Source organism: Ylistrum balloti, unplaced genomic scaffold, assembly GCF_031769215.1.
Source record: "Ylistrum balloti isolate Yb309-2 unplaced genomic scaffold, AGI_CSIRO_Ybal_v1 Utg370294, whole genome shotgun sequence".
NCBI lineage: Eukaryota > Metazoa > Mollusca > Bivalvia > Pectinida > Pectinidae > Ylistrum > Ylistrum balloti.
Window position 1 is genome coordinate 359,131 of NW_026782222.1, and position 25,728 is coordinate 384,858.

The 25,728-nt window shown below is 36.4% G+C and overlaps 2 protein-coding genes across 2 annotated transcripts; one reads left to right on the forward strand and one right to left on the reverse strand.

The window, feature by feature from the left end:
* Window positions 1–3,737: 3,737 nt before the first annotated feature.
* Window positions 3,738–4,916, reverse strand: LOC132553079 (uncharacterized). The gene is made up of 2 exons (XM_060217289.1): window positions 4,733–4,916; window positions 3,738–4,582 (listed from the first exon to the last, which is right to left on the reverse strand). Exons 1-2 carry the CDS (start codon window positions 4,914–4,916, stop codon window positions 4,143–4,145), a joined length of 624 nt encoding a protein of 207 aa, XP_060073272.1. The 3' UTR covers window positions 3,738–4,142.
* A 9,595-nt stretch (window positions 4,917–14,511) lies between these two features.
* On the forward strand, window positions 14,512–21,276 carry LOC132553070 (uncharacterized). Its single transcript, XM_060217281.1, has 3 exons — window positions 14,512–14,629; window positions 18,053–18,223; window positions 18,605–21,276. Exons 1-3 carry the CDS (start codon window positions 14,512–14,514, stop codon window positions 21,274–21,276), a joined length of 2,961 nt encoding a protein of 986 aa, XP_060073264.1.
* Window positions 21,277–25,728: the final 4,452 nt, after the last annotated feature.

The following is a 25,728-nucleotide window of genomic DNA, read 5'->3' on the forward strand; positions in this document are numbered from 1 at the left end:
CACAAAATAAATCCAAATACACAAAATTACGAAGAAAACAAAAACAAGAAATAAAATTATAATTCATATAATTTCCTCCTGAAAAGTCTATCCTATTTCATCTTTATGATTGCTCCTATTACTTCGAAGCACACCAAAAATTTCCCATGACGTTGCTTACCGTATGTATAAATTCAAAACATCAAAATCATCAAGAAAAAATAGCATAGAACTTTAAAAGTTCACTTACAGCACATGAAGTTTTCGAAATAACTTCCCGTTCGTTGGATTGTAATACATTAACATTAAACATCAGCAAAACAATAACATTTTTGCTATATTTTTTCTTTCAAATTAACATTCACTACTCCGCCTGTCATTATCCCATCCCGCTGTCTCGATTATGACTGCAGGTTAACTGAAGATTTGTGTAGGATTATCAAAATATCTCAAAAGTCATGAATTATCACTTGATGAATCTCTCCCTGGTTGGAACAAATCCAATGTAGAAAGGCTCTTGATTAAATCCGTGTGTGAGAATTGGAATTTAAAGGAGAAAAACTTTTAAAATATCGAATATCCTATTGAAACCTTCACTGAAAATCCCACATTGCTGAAAAAAAATACTGATTTCTCGCAGCAAAACCAAAACAAGTTCTCGCCACATTACAAAGACAAACCACGATGAATTCAAGATCCAAAAATTTGTGTGTCCATGGGCTGCTGAAATTAATATAAATCGCTTTATTGAGATGTTCTTATCTACGAAATAAAGTATCCACATTTTTTGCTTGAAAATCCACTAAAATTGAACATCACGAATATATATGCTTCTAAAGTAAATGCCCTTGGTATACGTGGAATAATCCACATTTAATTCAAAATTCCTGATTCGGCAGACATATTAATGTACGAGTTAATATAACGGCAAATAAGGATATATTGATATGAAAGAGCCCAAGGAAGGCATTCTATCCGTCACTCCTTTTTGGTTTTCAGCAAAAAGGTATTGTTTCTTGCCTATATTCGTCAACTTCTTGATGCGTAACAGGTCAAGGAATCAGAGTTGAATAGAGCAGATATAAGTAATAAGGAAGATCACAAAATCTACAGATATGTGCAATCCGTTTCCTCGCTCTCAATGGTAAACCATTTCAAGTTCAAGATACTAACGCCTGGAGTTGATATCCTATTCCAAACTACCCATGGTTCCACGCTTTCAGCATCTGAAGGATAAATATTCAAAGACATTAAGTTGAGTCCTGTCACACACAGACTTAGCAGTAGACCACTATAAATTTAGTTCGATTCAAGTTTCACTACGGTACCATAGTGTATATATGTAATAACTCAGACCTTACTTGCAGATTCTTTAACAAGGATGCAAAATATATTGATGGTTTAAGAAGTCTACGTCTTCCTGGTGTTGTTTCTGTCCCATTCATTTCTCCCACGCGGAGGTATCCACGTATTCGTTATGCACGTGATATCCTGCTTACAGTGGAATATGTTCACATAGTGACACTGAAAACTGCTTGTAAACAATATTTCAACTTAAATTGCACAAGAAATAGAGTTCAAAGTGACTGGTCTTATTTAAAGAACATAATTAACTGAAAGGTACAAAAGTTCCAGTAAAACAAATCTCCACGTAATATAGAATAAAAATAAGCAAACTGCTGTAATTCTCAACATATTTTATTGAATGGTACAAATCACCAAATCATTTTAAAGCATATAATGTACTTTATCTGAATTTATGTGATCTCTTTAGCCTGATTAGCTAATTAATTGATTTTTTCACGTGTGGAAGCTTTCATTTTTTACTCTTCGATATATTCCTGTGTTCCAAAATAGGCTAATCTATTGAACGCAAAAAAAAAAAAAAAAAAAATTTCGACAGCACAATAAAATCCTTATATCTGTAATTGCAAAACGTAAACAACGTTTATAGTTGGACAGGTCATGCACGACATGTATAACATAGTACCAGATAAAAAATTGATATAATAGAAATATTAAAAACATACAAACGTAAATAGTCTATAAATAGAACCTGATATAAGTTCGTAATAAGACGGAAATCATGGACATGTAAACAATTATGAAGCTCTCTAGGACAATAGTGAGTTTTGTTGCCTTGTCAATAGCGAAATCACCAAAATATCAATACCAAATATCTAATTTGTTGTAAATATTTGCTAACATATCAGAAAGTCCAAAGTATCACAGATGTTTGAATAGATAAATGTATGTAGTAATTAGCATGTTGTAGATTTAAAATCAAACTTAAATAAATAAATAAACTTATTTCCAATTGTATAATTCTGAAAACTTATAAATCATCATAACCTAATCCAAATGAGACATAAGAGACTAATTCAATAAATAACAGACGAATATAAAGTACGAATAATAACATTTTTGCGCGTAAGATTGTTACGGATTTTAACAGACGCTTTGTCATCATTAAATATCAGTTTATTAGTTCAGCGGGGTTATTTCCCCTCGATTCGTGCGCGCTCCGAAAATCCCACATTTTTTCTCGTTGGAATGGAAAATACAACACACCTAAAATACATCCTTGTCGTAGCTTCCTACTTTTTTATGTATGCTCGCAACACTTTATTGGAGAGACGCTGCGTGATGGAATCCCAGAGTGGCAGAAAGAGAGTTTAGAAAATATACAGTTGTTGGGATGACAATTGCCCAATACTAGCCCAGGAAACATGTACACTGTTTACAGTTTAGTGCTTGGAAAACAGTCGCATTACTATATACGATTAAGGAGATATACGACATCCTTCATGACAATCAACCGGACGTCCAACGTAGGTTCCTAAGGATGATTTCGGATGACATGAAACGATCAAAGTTGTCAGTTGATCCTTGCTAACTCCACACAACTCGAAATAATTTTCATGTCAGGGTTGATTTATGATCAGGAAGTCCAAAGTCACCATGTCCACCACGAAGTTCATTGCAGCCGTTTTTGAGACCCAACGGAATCACAGTCAATGGAAAGTGTTATGCTAACCTGTGTCTGTGTCACACCAGCAGAGTTTCCAAAGAAGTTGTATGAGAATGTGTGTATGAACTCCTCCCTCACCCGAGCTCTTCTCCAGACTAAGTCCCCAGCGACTTCAACATCTAGAGATATAAGGTGATAATGGTATTGCTGAGGAGTGCTTTTTAGTGGGCCAAGATGACGGGTTTAACTGATCGGGCATCAGTGACTCGCAAACTTGTGTGGAGTTGGAAGGTAGTTATGTTGAAAAATAAAGCAATAGATATCACTCTCGTTCTTTGTGAGTCTCAAATACATTTGATATCCCCTCGTGTATATGGTGTGAAATTATTGTAATATATGGGGGTGGCAATGTTTGAAGAACAGCGGAACTATAGATGCATTGATTGTCCAATTTAAGTGCACCAGTACCACGTGAATCAGGAAGTGCAACTGTTCAATATCTCTGTGACAGCATTCTCCTTGTACATAGAAATACATTAAGTAGCACTCAAATAATGTAGATAATTTCAAATATATAACATATAGAGTAAACACTTTTCAAAGCCCATACGCTCTTCAATTTAAACCCATTTGAATACATTTCAATACGCAGACATGTTACTCAATACAGTTTTTCTCTCTAGTCCTCAAACATATCCCACTTTGAACAAGAGTACACATACACGCTGGCACTCACGACTTTTCACGAAACGACTTTCATTATTAACATTATGGGTGTTTTTTTATTGATTAAGAAGATGATTCAACCAATCACATTTCCCCCTTTTTCAATCATTTTCCATTGAATTTCAAATGTATACATTTCATTGAATGAATGACACAGTGTAACACACGAAAACTTTAAGGCTGTATGGTATTAAAACGTGACAGGTGCAACTCCTTTATAAAGTAATTCCTCACTAATTGAAACGTATCAAATGAGAAGGGAGATAAATCTTATGCAAACTATATTTCATCAATTCAAGGTCATTTTTTCTTTTAAATGATTCAAATTGAATATTGTATATTGAAGCTATGGAATACTGAACCATACATTTGTACGAAATCATCATCTAATCGCACTGCGCATGCTTAGAAAAGTTATCCATTTTGGACTAGAATCGCATCAGCTCTCCATAAAAGTTTTGCACATTCATAAAAGTTTCTCGATGGCTACACATGCATCAGAGAGCCAATACACACCCGGACTAGATTCATTTAGAACTAAGGAGAAAACATTGACACCTGGTATACATAGGGACGGCGGTATACGGAAAACTTGCTCTTCAAAATTCATTGCATTAGCGTCACTGTACCCAAGTAGGAAAGGCTGCCCATTTACATACATATCCACTACTCCATTGCAGTTTGTGGCACAATGGGTTAAACCTATGTTCACTGCAGTCAGCTCAAAACTGCCATCGCAACTCAAATGAAAGATTATCTCTCCTTTGCTTCTGCCAGGATAATGGAACACTTTATATGGACGACACTTCCGGTATTGATCTAGAGTCATCACTTTTGTAAACTCCACATTTTCGTAAATGTTGTTGAAGTCAAACGTTTGAAGGACCTCGACTTCTTTTCTCCTTACTGAAAGCAATAAGAACAGAAGCGTTGTCATTGAACTAAAAAAATACTGATAGCAAAGATGTGATTATCAAAAATAGAAGTGAATACACATGAATATTATATTTTTGCCTTCTATATATGTAATGTATTTTGAATTACTTTTGAGAATACCTTGTGCTATTGTCTCCGGTTGTTCCAAACGGACCTTCTTTTGTCCTGTGGAGACGACGTCCTCTTCGAGGGAACGACGTTTCCGCCCTTCCATCATCTTGGAGGTGTCCTGTGTAGGAAGAAGGGGAGGTAAGTGGGTATCATGAAGGAGTGGCGTGTAGCGGAGATGCCACACCAATACCATAGTTTAAAATGAAAAGTTAACATTCAACAGAACGCAATTTACACCAAGTCTAGTTATACTGTTACCCATATATATATATATATATATACACACATATGTGTTATGCTAAACTCAAGTCGATGCAAATAAACGAATATGCTATATAGCCGGAAGTCATTTCCGGTAATTTCCGCAAACACGTATCGTTGTTTTATATCTGGAGATATGAACGAACTTACATGTATATCTCGGTCTATTCCGGAAACGACCCAAATTTCTCATCGAGGTTTCATCAATAAGTATCGACGTACTGAATATTGATTGATAAGAAAAATGACATGAGGTCGACAATACAGATCTGTTGTATGTTTCAGAGACTCCCTGATAATTCTAAAGATCAGTCCAGCAAATTTTGAACGATATTACGTGATGATGTGTGGATCCGCCTACGAACGACAACTCCTAATACCCCTATGCCAGCTAGGGTCGCTCAAAAATCCATAAACTTGTTCGCATGATAAAACGGTATCGTTATTTTCATATTGATTATAAAGGGATATTTCTAGTAAACAAGGGTACTTATACCAAGACTACGCATTTTTAATACAACTATTCTTATTCCAGACAACTTAAGCATCTCCGGAAAGTTGATTAGTGAACTTTGTTCGAATATAAGACATTTAAATTTCACATAGCGATAAAGCACAGTCGATAATCCTGAAGGGTGAAAAATGGGAATCCGAGGCAAGAAAGGATCAAACTGGCATTCCAGAAACCAAACTTTCGATGAACGTTATAACGATAATGTAAAGGTGAAATCACGTGTTTTGAAATAACACCCATGAAGTACGGATAGTTGTCGTATAATTTTCCGATATATACGTTTATATTGAGAGTAAATAAATAGAGAACGTTCATTTAAAAAAAAAACATTCTCTATTCTTCTGTTGTTAAACACCCTGTCTCAATTATAAGAAAAGTGTTATTTGTGTTTACATGGATCCAACATGTAGATGAAATAGATCACTAACAATATTCAGGTGAAATTTTTTACATGGTTCACATTTTGAGAACGTGTCATTAAATCGATTGCTGAGTGTTGTCGATATGTATTCATCGAAAGACTTTCTTAAGTTGTAATTTTCCTAAATATATATTTTCGCTTTATCTGTTTATATAAAGTCGATATATTTGTGTTATTTACAATGACAAGGACTAATATTTCAAAAACAGGAAAAATCTTCTCAAGATTCTTGTTAGATTTGGGAGGTACATCATGCTATTTAAGCCTTAGTTTGAAATTGCTACAATCCCTCGTGTAATTTTGCCTGTCGGTCTGTCTGCCTTAGTTAGAATAAATAAGATATCTCATACAAGATGATTAAGTAGCGGATCAACACACACCTGAGCTTGCTATATTATGTTAGGTAAATATTTACATTATTTTTTTTAAAAATGATTGAACGATTGCCATGTATATTAAACTGATCGAAATACAAATTTGATGATCCTTATACTGGTGGTTCGGAATATCTTTCACTCTGGTTTTACGTTTTTCGTGGGTGGTAGACAGAGAGTAGAGGGGGTAGGGGTTACATTTTACCCTAGTTGTTGGATAAGCACATTTCCACTGACTAAGTGATTGTGACGATAGTGTAAACAGCGTGCTTAACTGTGTATTATTCTACTCGTTGTTAGTTATTGATTTAGGCCGATAAGCCTTTCAATCATATTCCAAACTAATACCGTACACTACAACTTTTTAATTTTCCAGGTCAGTTTATGGAATGGCGCGTTTTCACCACAGGAGTACTGTTGATTCACCGAAACGTTAAAAATAGTTTTCTAGATTTCAATCTTAGTGCAAAAAATAAAGCCATTTCTGAATATAGGATCAACACTATATTACCACCCCCAATTCTCTTCTATAACATCATGTCTTTAAGGAACTCTCTTGGTTATAAACCTATCTCGATCAGCGGTTAACATCCAATCTCAATTCACTGCATTAATATCATTTTTTGTCTAAATACAGGTTTTTCTTATTGTATATTTTTGTGAAACTCGAGAAGATTTCAACACACGTATATGACGTATAGTGTACATTTTTGGGCATGTATTGTTTTCATGTGCTGGTATAAATCGCTGCAATATCTTATAGGATTCCTTGCACTTCAGAATGTAACACAAAATACCCTGTACACCGTCTATAATATTAATTCACAAGCCCCTGAGACTCGAATTATAACAACATGTAACACGGTGAATGTTATCCCATATTTTAAACTTAAATGTTCATAATGTACGGGGCGTTTTGTAAATCAATACATATATATACATTGTAGTATTAAGCGTGCTCTGTTATGCAACGAGATCTATTCTGTGTTTACCATATCTGCTAGTCGATATCAAACGATTCAAGTATTTTATCGTTTAACCATTACAAACACTGAAATTATATTAATTATCAAAAGCTGATGTTCCTTGCTGTACACCAAACATTTATCATTCACATTCGATTTCTGAAATCTTGAACATAAACGTACTAATACTTGCCTTCACTTGTCAGCGTGCCGACCACAGCGCGCCGCCATATTTGTTTGAAACGCTCTGGTTCTCATCGATTTTTATAACCCTGAGATTGAGCCGACCTTTAAATACGGGTAAGATTTAACGATACACAATGAGCAATTTATAAAGCAAAGCTATGATCCGTACAAACATCAAATACACCCTAACATTGACCCGATGTAGGAACATGGTATGTGCTCACAAGGATTTATTTGTAGCCGGCATACCGAGCTTATTTAAACGAAAAGGACGACTTCATTGTGCCAAGAAAATGAAATAACTTTTCATAGCCCTATCATGTCAAATTGAGTTTTTTTAAAAAAAAAAAAAAAAAAAAACGATAATTCCAAATGATGGCACCATATTAAAAAGCTTGTCGAATAATGTCGAATACATAGTTTGAAGAGAAATGCGATTTAGACTAAACGTAAATCTGCATGAAATATTTAGATTTGGTGAAATCTAAGAATTGATGAAGCTAATATGATCGGTCTAGGTGCCCTTTTTTCATAAAAACAGATCTAGGTGCTTATACATGTGCACTAGCTTCAAAAAATAAAATATTGTTCATGATTAGACGAGGATGAGTTGGAAAATCAGGTTTCAAACATGCCAGTCAAAAAAGTTTCTATTTTTTGTAGAAGTGAAATTTACCAATAGATTTGCTGACCATTCATGAATTTTGCTGAGTTTGTTAATATACAATTTCTGCGCTATTCATGGGTGTCTTCTGCAAATAATTTGATAGTATCTCCTATACTTTTCTCTATGTCATTTATAAAGAAGAGAAACAAAAACGGACCAAATATCGACCTCTGTGGAACCGCGGCGTTAATATTCCGTTCATGACTACTCTTTGTTTGTGAAGATAAATTTCGAACCATTATAGGAGTGAGTCCCGAATTCTAAAACAAATTAAGAAAACCTACTTAGAAGTCATTCATGCCAAACGAAGACACCGTTTACTAAAATCACAAAACGCACGCATTTCTTTACCATAGTTTAAAGCAGAATAGATGAGCGATAGCTAGAAACTGATTAATGAGAGAATTGCGATTTCTAAATCCAGATTTTTGGTCAGATTTTAGAAATATTTAAAATGCAACTTTCCATCAGTTTTCCAACAATAGATAATAAGACAGACTTGTAGTTAGTAAAGATAGACTATTTATTTATTTTTTTTGTACACAGGAGTTACATTAGCAGTTTTCAAGTCAGCTTGAAAAACACAAGATGTGAAAGATTTATTTGAAGAGTGTGCTGAGGGGATTATTTAAATTATCAACAGATTCTTTAAGTAATTGAGGATTCACAAGATCAGGACCGGGGGCTTTAGTACAGTCACGATCTGGTATAGTGTCTTAAATACCAGTAACAGCTACAAGAATCTAAGAAAGAATATGGTTATATTCGTAATCAATGTTTGGAAGGACAAGGTAAGAATCATCACTAGACCGCCGAGAACAGAAAAAAAACATTGAATAGACAAGCGTTTCCAAAATCATCTGAAACAACAGTGCCATAGTGCAGAAGTGGATGTACAGAGGGTATTTTTATAATTTGGTGATAACGAGTGTACATTATACCGACACTTCTTCACACTGATATTAGACGATCTTCATGAATGTCCCACAAAGCCTGTTAAAGAGTGTTCATTTATTACACACTTGGCGGAATTTAGTTCAACTGAGTGTCAGTTTGCGTACGCTGGACACTTTAACAATTCAGTGGTGCATTTTTGTGTATTTTCTTTTTTTCGCAGTCTTTTCGTTTCAGTTGTGTTGTTGTTGGTGTGTTGTTGTCCTCGTCGTTGGATTCTAATTTGTTTGATTCTCAAAAAGAGACAGCAGAGGTCTATTCCTGGTAACAAGCGCAATATGATGTAAATAGTTAAAAGCCTACCACGAAATATGAAACTGTTCAAAGAAAGATAACTCGTGTAGTCTTTATTTTCACCACTTTGAAAATCAAGAAAAATAAAATTTAATTTCAATCTTATGAAGAAATGTAGCACATCAGAAATATTTTCAATAATACTTCGACAGCAAAGAACAATTGGCATAATTATCTTTATGCCTTTCGTGTTGAAAATTATTCAGAATGCAACGTTCTTCCGACGTAAACGTATGGTAGATTTTCATCGAATTTGATGTCAAAAATTATTTAGGAAGTATAACCCACTGTTAGCCGAGAAATGAGGCAACGAGATGGTTAGTATTCAGCTTTCTATCGTCATGGACAGGTTGAAGTGTTGGTCCGATATGCTTTGAACAAAAGCACCAACATATAAATATTCTCCATGACATTGGTCTAAAACACTTACAGATAAACAGCTAAGGATATCCTTTAGGCCTGGTTTCGTGGCTGCAATTTCAATGATCTACCTGTTTGATATCTGTAAGTTCGATCTGTAAGCTTGTTGTTTGTTTTCACGGGTTGCAGGTTCGTGTTGTCTTTGTATCTAGGTCTAGGCTTCGACATGTATGTCTTCTCTTGGCAGGTGCTTGTTTGTATAAAGTACAAGTACCGACGTTCAGAGTCCGATGTGTTGTATCTGTACCGTAAGTTGCGGGTTTATAATTCCAGTTGGAATGATGGTTTAGTTCGGTAAAAGTTAAGCAATCTGGAAATTGCTGACTACATATGTAAAACCGTCATGGCACGAAACACATGACACTTCAGACTTGCTAGATGAAAATGGTAATCTAACTCTATAGGCCACCAGAGATGTGTTTCTGGTCGGCAGTGCCACTCATTGTTTTAGAACGGTTGCTTCACCCGTGCAAATCGTCGAAGATATACATCATATTGATGTATATAAAAGTTTTTCTTCGTCTATTTGACACTTAATATCTTTTTTCAGTCACGGTCTTACACTTGAAATCACCCATAAATCTTAATTTAGAGCTGTTTCTGATTGTTTCATTTCAACAGAGAGGTCATAACAAGCTCGCCTTAAACATCAATCCATGCTGATGATGACTGATGTCAAATTTTGGTTTGACCTCGTAGTGGCTTCTTTTCTGGATATGAAGTCAATAGTTTCCGCGTGAAACACAATAGTATATGTGTGTGGTATACTGTTGATTATCGATATAAGTTGATTTATTAGCATAAGTTCCATCGAACAGGTATCTGGTTGTTCTAAATAGCCTAAACGATTTTGCTTGACCTTGAAAAAGAACTCAACATTGGTTTTCGTTATCTATAGTTGTTGGAGTTTTAAGTCTGACCAACTCACTTGTTCACTTTGTTGTCTCAACATTATGCTGCCTTTTGAATTTGATTCTTTGCCTCGTCGTAGTATGTCGTAGCTGTGGAATATACTGGTAACGGAAACAAATGTTCGTTGCAAACTCTTATTTCTTAAAATATACGTAAAATACCGACAACTGAGCAAAAATCGTAGTCACAGTTGGTAAAACGAGGGCAAAATATAACGGAAAGATTTACATGGGGATCCATGAATGTTACAGAAGGGTAAGCGTCTTCTTCTTCATTGACAACATCCACCGAGTAATGTCACGTTGCCAAAATGAGAACCAGGATCGAACAACGAAATCGCCAGGTGTGCAACTCTCACAGCAACGCTACATCAAGGATGAACTACGTACTAGGCGTACGGGGTTCGATTCCAGCACGGACGAGTGGATTTTTCTCGGGTACTCTGGTGTTCTCCCACAATAAGGCCCCTTGTGCACTTCTATTGGAGCCAACAAGAGTGATTGATAAAAACTTAAGGCTTGATTTGCAATTGTTATGAAATCAATACAGTTTATATGTTTATATAAGTATGAATTACACTATGGAGTTAGACACATAACTAACTAAATATATACTGCGTTCAGAGTTGGAGATGTAGAGGTACATTTCTAGAATGTGAAGTAGTGATGGACTAGGGAAAATCGACATTGATGTTACTAAAATGTTGAGGAGGGATAACGGAGCTGGTCAAAGTGAATCTTGGTTACAATACTCAAGATAAATAAAAATTGGTTGGAAATGAAAATGAAGTGACACATCTAATTTTGTATAAGGCTTATAAACTTGATGTATTCCAACTCATAAAAAATGTTCTCCATTACAGGCGGTGATTGAAACGTCCCTGAGCCAAAATCTTGTGAGTTATCGAAATACTCGCCAACGACGCCATAATGAAAAACTTGTGCGTACGCGCGCGTGCCCTCGCTAGACAAAATTGGCTCTGTCAAGTCACCCCACGACGTGTTTATATATGAAATAAGAAGTCTGTTAAAGAGTGCTCCATGTACATGATTATTGAGACAAAAATACAAGCCCATACATCCACATATGTATTGGACACCTTACCAAATTCAGCCGTATCAGCTCATGAGCTACTAGCGGCGTCGGAGTATACAAGTGTTGAAAACAAATTGAGGCTGCCTTGCTTTGTAACAATACAAGCCCATACATCCACATATGTATTGGACACCTTACCAAATTCAGCCGTATCAGCTCATGAGCTACTAGCGGCGTCGGAGTATACAAGTGTTGAAAACAAATTGAGGCTGCCTTGCTTTGTAACAAAATGAAAATTAAAAATAATATATATATGAGCATTTAACTCCATTTTGATTGGCTTTCCTGAGCATTATAAATGCGAAGCGGATAACGGTTAATCAAACAATCAGCCGCTGAAGCGCTTCAAAAAATTTGTCTCAGTTCTGTTGGCATTCATAATGCCCATGAACAATTATTGGAAGCAGTTCGATGCTTTAACAGATAGCATCTGGCTGTCGATGACTTGGATTTTTATGCAATACGTTTGAGTTTGAATGCCTTACACTAACAATATGTAATGGGTATGTTGAAAAAAAAAAACACTTAATATTCAATTTATAGTATGGGAAAAACAAAATTCAGATTCTTTCTGTCTGTCCATCCGTCCGTCTGAATAGACGATCCGATCGTAGTTTACCAAACCACAGACGATCAGATTCACTTTAAACCTTTTAAAGCCTTTGAGTTTGTGGCGGACAAGTCGTGTGTCCTACTTGTTTGATATGTATAAGACCCGAACTGGTGTTTTTGGTTGTAGGATAGATCAGATAATCCCGATAAGCCCCTGTTATTACATTTCATGTTTAAGTTTCATAACCTGTTTAATATAAGACTGTGTACAACATAGAACCGAAACAAAGCTGAGAATGAAATCCTATTATGCTGACGGGTTCCGTCACTGTAACAGGTACCGAACAGGTACATACCCTGAGGTGGCGTATATACCGAAATTATTATAAATCGACCCGAACAGTGAGACCTGCTGTGTTGAACTTCCAATCTACCTGAATCAATGTAGCACCAAGTTTACCTGTAACATTAATCAACGTAGGTCTCTGTTTAGCGGTGTCGGGTTCTAAAATACTGATCATCTATAATGCATAAAGGCATGCGGTTTCAATTTCAAAAACTAATTTTGTGACCTATCTACCTGTATATTAGCGTATGCTGTGACGGATTAGGGCATTGACTGTTTTCACTTGAGACTGGCGAATTTTTCCTGTAATCAAGGAGGTTGTAAAGGTATGTATATTTTGCTTATGTTCGTAATAATTATATAAAAACAATGAAAAATAAGTGTAAATCTATTGTCATGATTAGGGAACTGGTTGGTTTAATGAAGATATTTTAATTAACAAATTTAAGTAAAACAATCAACTAAGGATTAACATGTTGAATATGTTTTCTTTTTTTTTTTTTTTTTTTCATTGTGCCTCGACACCATGTAACAAGGTATTTTTATTTAAAATAAAATGTTATACACTTGGCGAAATAAGGATTTTCTTGGCTATTTCGTGGTTTTCTATTCGCATATACAGTATATTATTATTAATTGTTAATCAAGAAAAAAATTCTTGTCGTGATTTTACAATATAATATTGATACATATACATAGTGTACGGTAAAATACTGCATTTCGAAAACATGGTCATTTTAGAGACGAGACGTGTACATTTTACTTGTTTTAAACTGTGATTACTGCAACTGAAACTTTTGAACATTATATATATTTGTATGTTGAAATACATGTTGTTAAAATATTAACTCATCTGTACAAAAGTAGACAGTACAATTGTACTCTAAAAGTAATAAATATCTACTTCATGTGTTACAAAGGGCTGAACGTTCTGTTCTTTATAATAAGCATGTTAGTATATGATCAATTGGATTTTCCAGCTAAAAGGAGTTGTCAGTGGATTGAGACGTGAGTAAAAGGTGCTATAGATTTAAGGTGTCTAGAGTAACGTTCTTTGGGATACATGACTGCCTAAGCATCGGGGGAATACCGGATACAACATTTATACGCGTAATATTTTCGGTTAGAGCGCTGACCTATGTAACTTCAGATGAAGATCCGAGGTCCTTGGTTCGACGCTCTCTGTCCATGCCGTTGTTCTTTATAATGAAGCTGAGAAACGGACCGGTCTGTTCTAAGGTGGTCCTGTCCTTGGGCTAGACACACTAAACTAAAAGTTCTTGACGGCATGAGACGGGCCTCCCATATGTTGTTCAGTAAGGTAGCTATCAGCTAGTACAATATTATACACCGACTCAATATGACCACTGCTGCATGGGGCGATAAACTCCGAAAAAAATTAAGTATTGTTATGGACATTTATCATATCGAAAAAAAAGTTAAACGGAACATGCCATATAAATGTTATATTTGCAACGCCAGCTGAAATTTCGCATTGTCTTCATGATTTATAAGTGGTATCTGGGGAAATATATCACGAAGGAAGGCAATTATCAAATTACATTTTGCCTTACAAAGAGATATAATGATACTGTAAATTTGCTGACTAAGGGAAAAAAATGTTGACATGACTAATAATGTCTATTTATTTATTTATCCATTTATTTATTAATTAAATGGGTTCTACGTCTACTTTTAATACTACAATGCCAACAGATTAGAGAAAGTATATGACGCCCCTGCTAGATCATGTAGAACGAACGACATCAGTAAATGGGAGTCTTGCATGACTGGCCACTATCATTTTCTCGTCAGGTGACGTCACGGATGGCTAGCACGGACGACAACATCCCTCAAGCGTCAGATGAGGTCGCTGAGGTTCCTGCTGATCTAGGCACCAATCCAGCAGCTGAAGCAGACGCACCTGTGGAAGGTAAAACTGCAGGTAAGAAGCTCACAATATCAGTTTCAAAAGTCATATCGGGTTTTTTTTTCATTTTATATATATTTAACATATTCATGGCTACAGAACGTGTGGTGTTTTTCCAATAAATTTTCCCGCACTTTGACATGTATATGAGTGTATTTTTTCATTTGCATGTTAAACTCTCTCCAGTATATAATTGTTGTTCCTATTCATCAAATAAATATAAAATTATAAAGTAAAATGTTTCTTGATATAAAATCCTATAAATAAAATAGCCTATTACTACTAGTTCTACTGTCGAACAGAAATATAATCTACCACATGATGGAGAGTAATGCGATACTAGATGTTACCTGCTTATGTAAAACGCTGATTTTACAAAACATTGTTTGTTCAAGATGAAAACAATGCACTTCCCTGCATTCGAGGTACAAAAAATGCCACGTCTCGTATAACTCTCAACTCAAAAGCTTAAATCACATTAAAATGACCTTGATCAAACTTAATTTTATCAAATTAAATATCTTTTATGCAGTCATATTGATTTCGTTGAAACTTCGGCTAGAAATATAGCCACGAGTCTGTTTGTTCCTCTGTCAAACCGTCATTAATCTGGCTGTTAAACTCATCTCCATGTCCCACTATCAAACACCAATATCCCCGATGTCCCAGTATCAAATACCTCTATATCAATGTCCCACTATCTCATTATGATGTCTCACTATCACACACCAATATCCCCGATGTCCCAGTATCAAATACCTCTATATCAATGTCCCATTATCTAATTATGATGTCTCACTATCAAACACCTCTAATTATGATATTTCACTGTCAAATACCTTTATATCAAGGTCCCACTATCTAATTATGATGTCTCACTATCAAACACCGCTGATCCCCATGTCCCACTATCAGACACCAATATCCCCGATGTCCCAGTATCAAATACCTCTATATCAATGTCCCATTATCTAATTATGATATTTCACTGTCAAATACCTTTATATCAAGGTCCCACTATCTAATTATGATGTCTCACTATCAAACACCGCTAATTCCCATGTCCCACTATCAGACACCAATATTCCCGATGTCCCAGTATCAAATACCTCTATATCAATGTCCCAATACACCGCTAATTATGATGTCTCACTATCAAACATCAATATATCAGTGTCCCACTATCAAAAACCGCTACTTTCAAGACAAATTGCCTTTTCATAACATCTTACTATCTAGTTAACAATAGTTCATTTTTCACTAATCGCTTAGTAGTAACATTGTTGTACTAGTAAAAAGTTTGCCCTATCTCAGATAAGGCTTTCTATTCAAAAATCGAATTTAGTGTATTGTATACTAGTTGACCCAAATCAATTTTGCACAATATGTAACATTCGGTTTTTTGCTTTTAATATTTGTTTAAATATGAAAAAAGCTTAAAGTTAATTAACTTGTTGTGTAAAGACCTTTTTTTATAAAGATATATAATCCAATTTGCATGATTGCAACATGGACAGCTCCACGACGGCTTGGGGACTTTTAGGCCAGTAGTCAGTCCAATGATTTTGTTGGAATTTAGCATCATCTTTCTACGCGCATGTCTGTGGCGCTTTGTAAACCCATTTTTCCAGAAAAAGTGAAAAATCAAGGGCTTGTTCTCTTTCTTCCTAAGGGAATACTCACATTTTTCAAATTAACAGAAAGGGAAAAAAATAGAACAAATGGCGCATGGGTAGGATTAACAAAGTTTTGAAGGGCATCAGTCGTGTACGGAAAAGCTAGCATTATCTCGTTATCGACCTGTCAATATCCTGATTATATTTGACACGAACATACAATGTACCTAAATTCTAAAATACAATCTAATACACAAGATCTACTATAGATATGCTGTACGTTCATTTTTATTCATAACAGGAACGTTTCGCAGGCAACGCTGAATAATTAACCAGCGTGTCAATCGATAACGACTCGACACCATTTAGGTGTATATAACCTGCTTAGCTAAAACTGATATTCCAACACTACTGACAACTGTCTCTTCAGCTGCACGTCAACTCTGCTATTGGTCAGTTTCATGATGGACATAATGACCGTGACCTTCAGTTCGATTCCGTGCGACACTAGGTGGGAAAGTCATCAGCGAGGTAGGACGATACGCTAGGCATCTCAAACAGCAATTGAGTTTGTCAAAGGAGAGGTTATGTGGGTGCAAATTTTCTTTACAGGCTAATAACAAAGGCGTGCGCAAAGGCGCCGAGTTTTGAGAAATCTTAGTTCGCACTTTGCAGGTGTTCTTACATTTGTGAACTGATAGAATCGTGAATCTTTTTAGACGTTTCAGGATTGGAATTCTTTTATGCCGCACTTTTTTTGTAGATGTTTCATGATTGGAATTCCAGTGTACCACACTTTTTGTAGACGTGTCATGGTTGGAATTCCAGTGTGCCACTTTTTTTGTAGACATGTCATGGTTGGAATTCCTGTGCGCCATCTTTTTTTGTAGATGTTTTATGGTTGGAAATCCATTGTGACACACTTTAAAATTCCGCCAATGTAAGGTCGTTAACCATGTCAAACTATCCTCAGGGGATTGAGAGAGAATCAATTTACTTACTAATAATGCCAGGCCATGCATATCCTATACACCAAACGCATTATCGGAACAAGATATCAGGAGGTTACTTGCACATTCAATCTGCTGCTACCTGTCAAGAGTACGGATGGCTGTCATGTTGACATGAAAGTTGTACATCGTTGTACATCCTGTAGAAGCCGATGTTGATAGTCATCAACTGGTTAAAGAACCTAGCAATATTAGAGACTGCTTCATCCTCAATATTTTTGACAATGGTTGTGATATCTTGACGCCATCGGTAAATTGTTGGTTTTAATGACATGTATCTATTTTATAAAGGGATTTGAAACCAGAGTTCTGCTCTCCCCTTAACTTCAACAGCCTCCAATCCACTTTCATATATATTTGTAATGTATCGAATCGAAGAGATGCATTAAACTAATTGTTACACCAAATTGTTTGGACAGTGCAGTCAACCATAAATTTACGCTAAAGCGTATCAGATGACAGATATTAGCCTGGTAAAATTTCTTTTTAATTTGATCGTTTTTCGTTTCCAGGCATTGATGACTGGTTCGGCAGCGCACGTAATGTGAATACCTAGTCATCTGTGCATTGCGTTTTCGAAATGTTCACATTGAAGACAGTTAATGTCTTGAATGAAGCTATGAAATTGCCGAAGCCTGATATTGCCAAACTATCATGTTCATTTCTCTGTGTGTTCCCGTCCTCTACCGTTAATGAATACTCGTCTTGTAGAGTCTTTAGAGAAATGCTATAGCTATTGGTCAGAAAATCATTTCTCTAACATTATATGAGCTAATATTAATTTAACTAAAATACATGTTTCTCGTCCTCAGATATGGAAGAGCTGATACGGAGATGTAACCAGTCAATCATTGACTCGCAGAAGGCCCTGACTAAGTATGATGCGGTTCAGGAAGAGATACAGGGAGCTCGATCTAGTGTCATTGGGGGCATCTCTCGACTCCAGCGACCTTCTAGACGATGGAGGCGTGCACGAGATGATTGTACGTTATCAATATAGCTTTACACAACCATGTGCATATAGATCAGAACTCTGTAAGAAACAGACTATTTGACAAAATGTTGGAATTTTAGACCTCACACTATAGCGCGTGCACGTTCTATACGAAAAAGAATATCACTGTTAAGATGTCTTAGGCGGTAGAAAGATCGCTTCCTTGTTTTAGAAAATTAGTTTAGTTACCAAAATGAGCTCCTACATAGTTTGGTTAAAACCATTTAAGTAGTGTACTACAGTGTTACGGGAAATGACGGAAGCTGTGACGTCATAGTTTAATTTACAATCAATCGTCTGGTTACTTGCTGAGCCTACATTGGTTCTTATATGCTGTCAAATTAAGAACTAATTCTGTTTATTTGAACAGATGTTGATGGCCATTTATACGGGGCCGTTATAGAAGCAACAAGGAGGTCGGAGCCCATCGCACATAGCACGCCCAACAAGCCCGAGAGAGAGAACAGTCCTATGAGTAAGGGTCAGGTCCGGGGGATCAGAGACAAAAGTCCGATGGAAAAGGCAATGTCTGGAAGGAATGACAGAGAACTAAGTCCTTTAGCTAAGGCGAGAGCTAAACTAGAAAGAGAAACTAGCCCAGTATCGAGAGCACGTGCGAAACAGGAACGCGAATCGAGCCCAATGACAAGAGTGATTGTCAGAAATGACAGGGAACCAAGTCCACTGGCAAAGGCAATGCTAAGGAAGGAAAGAGAGCAAAGTCCGATGGCGCGAACTAGAATTGTAAAGGAAGGCAGTGAGACAAAAAAGTACATCGTACCCTCCGTAATTCTCAGTCGTGGGGTACCTACGAGGCTTGACCATCCTAGTAGTTCCTATGAAGAAGAAAACACGGGTGAAACTGAAGAAGACACGATGGATGCAAAACTGGAACAACTAGCAGACGAGCTAACAGCTTCGGCGGAAGTTCCACAAAGGAAAGGTAAAACATCATATGCACAGATCGTTATGCCAGAAGCAAAATGTTTGCAGGATCGGCTTCGGCGATACCGACTGGCACAGATTCAAGCCGACGAAATCGGTTTTCCATTATCGCTTCAGGAAACCCTTCGCTATCGAATGTCGCTGTTAGGAGATGACGATATTCTGATGCCGTCTTCCCTAACTCTGAAAGAAAGACTTCGGTACAGGATGTCTCTTCTTGAAGACGATCTTGACGACGAAGTTTGGGAGCGTATTGCATCTCGTGTGGCTCAGAACAAAGATGCTGATATTGCAGTCCCAATTTCTACAATGAATGGGGAAACACTTTACTACAGGGTGTCTGCTACAGATGCCGAAATCCCGAGAGGACTTTTCCATCACGCGGCCAGGAACGGGGATCTCGCTCTGGTTCAAACACTCGTTATGGATGGGGTCGACGTCAACGAAGTTGATGGGGAGGGAATGTCGGCTTTACACCATGCCGTGTCTAAGTCCCAAATTGCTGTAGCCAAGTTTCTGCTTTCGTTAAAATCTATAATTGTAAACATGGCTGATATACAGGGAAAGTCTCCTCTTCATTACGCCGTAGAGAATGGTCACACTCCAGTTCTCGTCTCTCTCTTATCACACGGTGCATTTCCAAACAGCACTGACAATCAGAAACAGACGCCACTTCACAAGGCATGTCGCGATGGGAAACACAATATAGTCGATATCCTGCTGGAAAATGGGGCTTCACTTTTCGCTTTCGATGACTCTATGAAAGCCCCGCTGCACTATGCTGTTGAAAACAACCATCCTGCTTGCGTAACGACTCTTCTCAAGAAAGGTGCACCTGTGAACAACAGCGATGGAGATCAGCGCACTCCGTTGCATTATGCAGCTCAACTAGGATTTTTCTTGATTGCTGATATCTTGCTAGCCAACGGAGCAATGACAGACGCGCTTGACAAGGATATGAAAACAGCTCTGTTCATCGCCGTGCAGAGTGACTTCATCTCCATGACAAGGACCCTTATCTCTTATAACGCATCTGTAAACACAGCTGATGTGGAGCGTTTGACTCCGCTTCATATCGCCTCTGTCAACGGTAATACCGACTTGGTTCTTCTGCTATTGCAACACGGGGGAAGAGTGGACGCCGTGGACTGCGCCAACAGGACGCCGATCAGTTACGCGGTGGAAAACAATGAGATAGAAGTTGTCCAACTCCTGTTGCAGTATGATGCCAGTGTCACCATTGTTGATGTGCAGGAAATGACTCCTCTACATTACTCGGCTGAAATCGGGAACGAATTTCTTGCCCATCTCTTAGCGGATCACGAGTTAAAGCATTCCTCCAGCGACACGACATACAAACGTCTTCTAGACGTTGCTTTTAAGTACCAGAATGAATTGCTCGGAAGCATGACCATGACCCACGCCCTGAAAGGTTACAGCGAGATTCTTCAACAAGATAATCAAAACCAGAAGAATAAAGGGGAAGCGACCGAGTTGATGAAATCGTTGTTGAACATGGTCTGCAAGCACTTCAGTCACTACCACGGAGAGAAGCTAGTCCGTGTGTGGCCGGGATACAAGGAATTAGCCGCGGACAGCCCGATGATTGTTGTGAATGTTTCCAACCTTCCGAAGGTGAAACCAAACGTTTTCATGGGACTTCCGATAGTTTACAAATTGTACGGCTTTGTCAGTGACGAGGCACTTGTTCTTAGCTACTCCAAATTTGAAATAGAAAAACTAACAGATCCTTTAGAAATAATGGCTATTCAACGCACCATCAACAGAAATATTGCTCGTTTGAAACTAGATCACAGCAACCTCGTGAAGGTCAGCGCAAGCGCAGTTCGGTCATTGCAAAATGGTTCATTGCTTGCAAAAGAAGCTTGCATTGTATTGTATTGTCGATGTAAGGGCATCATCCCGTTTGGTGAGAAACCTTTTCCGAAGTACATCGACGATGTCCCAATAGATGTTAGAGATGGTTTGGCGGGCGATACAAGCGATCATCAAATCAACGCCAGCAAACTTAATAGAGAATCTACCGACGGATCAAGGGGTAGTGAAGATAGTAGCCGAAAGAAGCTCGAATTCTGAATCGGCTTTTTTTCTTTTCTTGCGGAGTCATACCAGTTTTCGGTGACTGCTGTGTTGTTGCGGTTGATGTGGAAACACTGATTTAAATTTCAGAAGAGATATTCAGACTTTAATGTTTTTACACGTTATTCCGAATACTGTGTTGTACATGTGATGATGGTTATTTGTTTTTGACTTACATCACTGACGTTCAGTGGTACGCTCGCTACTAGTCTCAATTTTAAATCACAGTATTATTGTTTAGCTGCATCATCACACATTTTTCTGCGTTTTATGAAGGATGCCGGGTATTGTAATTACTACTAGGTATTGTTATAAGTTACCGTGCAGTACCGGCGATGTGTGGTAACTTGTGCCATGGCAGTTTTGTACTAGCTATTCCTCAATCGTTTCAGTTCACGAAAAAACTGATTGGCTTTTTGACATTAATCTGAATGTAAAGCACGCACTGATTTTTTTCTGTCGTTATTTGCAGATTGTTGATTATTTACTGTTATGTTTTGTTGTTTATTTACCACGATGTTCAGTTCTATACGTTCATATTTTAATAAACACACGATATAATTTTCCAGTTTTTTTTCTCTTTTCTTCCTTCGGTGTTAAGCTTTGAAACACAAGAAATAAACTAAACTTGGTGAATTGGTAGTTAATAATTTCCTGCCCGTAGTTCATTGCGTTCAATGTGAGGTCCGAAAAATAGCATTTGATAGCATTTGGAAGTTCCTTTATTGCAGAAAAACACGTGATAATACATACAATATGTCTTTAAGTGAAACACCTTACGAAATGGCATCGCATTTTGAGCTTCAGACCTTGCGGAAACAGTCTGATATAGGTCAAATGGAGATTATGACGGTGAACTTCAGCCTCAGCAACTTCAAGTTTCAAATAGTTTACAAATGCATCATCAAGACCAATTCACTAAGGTGACTGTGAACAAGTATTTAGTGGAAGTTGTCTTACAGATCATACGAGGAATAATTATATACAAATCAGGACGACCACATCTTGACGGTAAACTTCAGAACTTGAATTCTTCACTTTTATTTACCATCTGAACTGGTCGGTGACCAAGTAGACTAGATTGTCTGTGTAATGTTGAAAATGGACTCGCGTTGAAAATGGACCCCGGATCTGTTTTCAACGGGGGTCGATTTCCAACGTTCCACCGTGTGTAGTTTTTTTTTTACTTTCCGCAAGACTACGATTCGGAAAAACAACGAGCAGTCTAGAGAAGAAAAGGTGTCACTAAGACAGGTAATTGGTGTCCAAAAATCTATACTTCTTTTGGAATAACCTTTAAAATATTTTACCTTTATTACGGTAGTCACGCGACGTTCAACAAACTGTGACGAGATATATACACATTATGTTCCTTGGGATAAAGTTCTTGAGAAGGGGTACATATTGTAAGCTTCCAACTCCTCCAACCTCATGGCCTTACATCTTTGTTATCATCTTATAGTCTAAAGACAGCAATATTTAAAATTGGACGGCAAATTGTAGAACACGTTTCAAAAATATCAAATTGTCAAGCCAATTCTTCTTTAGAACAAAAAGACCTAGAGTCATGGTATTTGTCCGATAGCTGGCAATATCTTATTCACATGTAACGTGCAAATACTGATGTAATGGGATGAAGCAAAACATTTGTTCCGGTGAATACTTTTCAAATTTGTTGAGGTTGCGTTCCCTATGGACAGGGGCAGGCGCCCCTACAGAACACAGCATCTGTTCCCACTGACCCAGCAAGCTCCTGAACAGGTAACATAACCAAACATAGAAAGAAGAAATCACTTCAAGAACTAGATTCAAAGTGAACAGTGGTTCCTATTCCATTGTACAGTTAATTACATCATCAAAACAATCAGAAAAACAAAACTTGCTTTGCACAGGAATTTACTAAAATATATCACATATAATGGATCATAAATCAACACACCCTACATGTTGGCAAAAATATTGCACTGAAATGCAGATAAAACATCAGCTAAAAACACCAATGTGTCCATGTATAGTATGTCATTACACTTATCTATATATGAAAAACCATGTGGTTTACTAAAATCCTCACTAAATCAATTGAAAAAGTAAGAAATGAATGCTCTATGAGAATATTTTTCAATCAAAGTAAAACTCACTTCTTCTTTCTGTGAAATTATGAAAAAAGATAACATGCTATGATAGCTATTTTACAAAATTTCTCCTTATACTGTAAGAATATTTTTTTCTGGAAAGGAAATATTTAAACATTTTAACTTGAAATAAAGGGGTCTTTTCAGCAATTAAAATAATGGTATGTTTTTAAAAATACAGATGAAGCAACATTGATATTTGACATTTTTTTCATTTTCCTTCATTTTCATTTAAGGTACCGATCAGTTCAATTCTTATCCTATACCGAAGTGGAACACAGAGCAACTTTATGCATGGAAACTCTGTCTCCCATCAGCATATAGTCAGGATTAGATTTTAGGAGATGGTCTTATATACATATATGATCAATCCGAGATAGGACAAAAGCTGTACGGACTTTAATACAGATACAGAGATCAAAACCAGCCACAGGATGTGTAGGAGCATCTCATAATGTAGGTCACCACAACAAACTTCAAACACATTTCTTAAAAATTAGTGCATGAATATCCCTAACAGGTAGAATTCTTAGATCAATCCAAACCAGGAAGTCACAGGTAAGTAATTTTAAAAATAGGGATTTATTTCGAAGCTGACAGTTAAAAAATGAATGAAATTCTTATTTGGTACCAACTACAGAATAAGGACCATTAAAAAATGCTTACGAAATGATCAATGAATTCCTTATATTGCAATCACTGATAATCCATCAATATAGCATTTCTGTTGATCAAGCTGTTAATATAACATAACAATATGACATTGGCATCAATATTTAATCTTATTTAAATAAAAAGGAAATTTCTTTCTTAAAATATCTCTCGTCTAATAATTAATATTTCAATTTCTTTTGAGACAAAAATTTCTATTCAAGACGCTTACTGAATTCTGAGTTCTATATAAGCTTGTTTATAATATTGTTTCTTACGTAAAGTTTTTTTGAATGAACTTGCACCAGCTGCTTTAATCCTCTCCCGCAAAACAAGTGGTATCATATGATAAAAGCTATCCCTACTCACTTGCCACCTTTTTTCAATCACTCCCACCCCCCACCCCCATCCTCTGCTATATTTATGGGCAAGGTATAATATTTAATTCATTTCATCACAAAGTTTTACTCTCCACAAATGAACAAATATCAAACTTAAACCGATAAACATATCCGTTAAGACTCTCTAATATAAGCAATGAAAAGATGACAAATCGAAAAATCAGATTTCATTTTTATAACTCTTTATTAATGACAGATACGAAAAGAACGCTCATCCACAGAAAAGACTCTGTACGTCTTATACAAGCCATTTCAACTTTGATAAATATATAGTGAAAAAGCATCACCTACATTTCAATGTAAAAGTCATGTGTGATATCAATGACCTAATTTTGACACGATTAAATCCAGGTAGACCGAAAGTAAAATATATTTATTTAATAACAAGACATTTATAAATAATGACTTTGCCATGATAAAAGTTTTAATGACATATTCTTTTGTATGCTAGATGCGATGAGTGTAATCAAAATTCTAAAAAGTTCGAAGGTTTGATGTACAAGTACCTTAATCATTCCATACTCCCTGAAAAAGCAGTGGAAAAGACTCTGGACTGTATAATATAACTCATCAATTACCTCAAACATTTCAAATTTTTCAAATAATATCAATGAATTCGACAATATTTGCGAAAACCTTGAAAACACCCTTGCAGTCTTTAAAATGGCAGAGAAAACAAAAGTTGTATTAAATATGAATGTTCTACACCAATGTAATATAATTTGTAATATCTTTCAGTTACCGTACATAATGATATTGTTAATGCGATTCACTTTACATGGTCCCAACACTAAAAAGCATTTTACCCCCAAAAATTGAGATTCATTATAATAATATTAGGTGTAAAACACGAATGCAACACATTAGAAGTCAAAGACCAGGCTAACTGACTATATGTATTCGATATTGGACATTTTCAACTAGGCTCTTTCATATAATATGTTATTAAATGATACGACTTCAGCATTAAACTAGAAATTGAAAATGAAATCACAGCATTGTGCATATGAATTGCAATTATTGGATAGAATCTACCCTATGTAGATCAGATGGAGACAAAAGTAAAAAATGATACTGATAACTGGTATGACATGCATTATAAATATATATATAGTTCACACATATACATTTTTATAAAGCGTAAAAACACATATTTTAAATAAGAATATCAACGTTATAATAATAGACTTTGATATCATAAAACATTAAGCAGGTCTTACCAAGTAAAACAGGGATTGTGCTTGGCCGAGACACTTTACCATCAA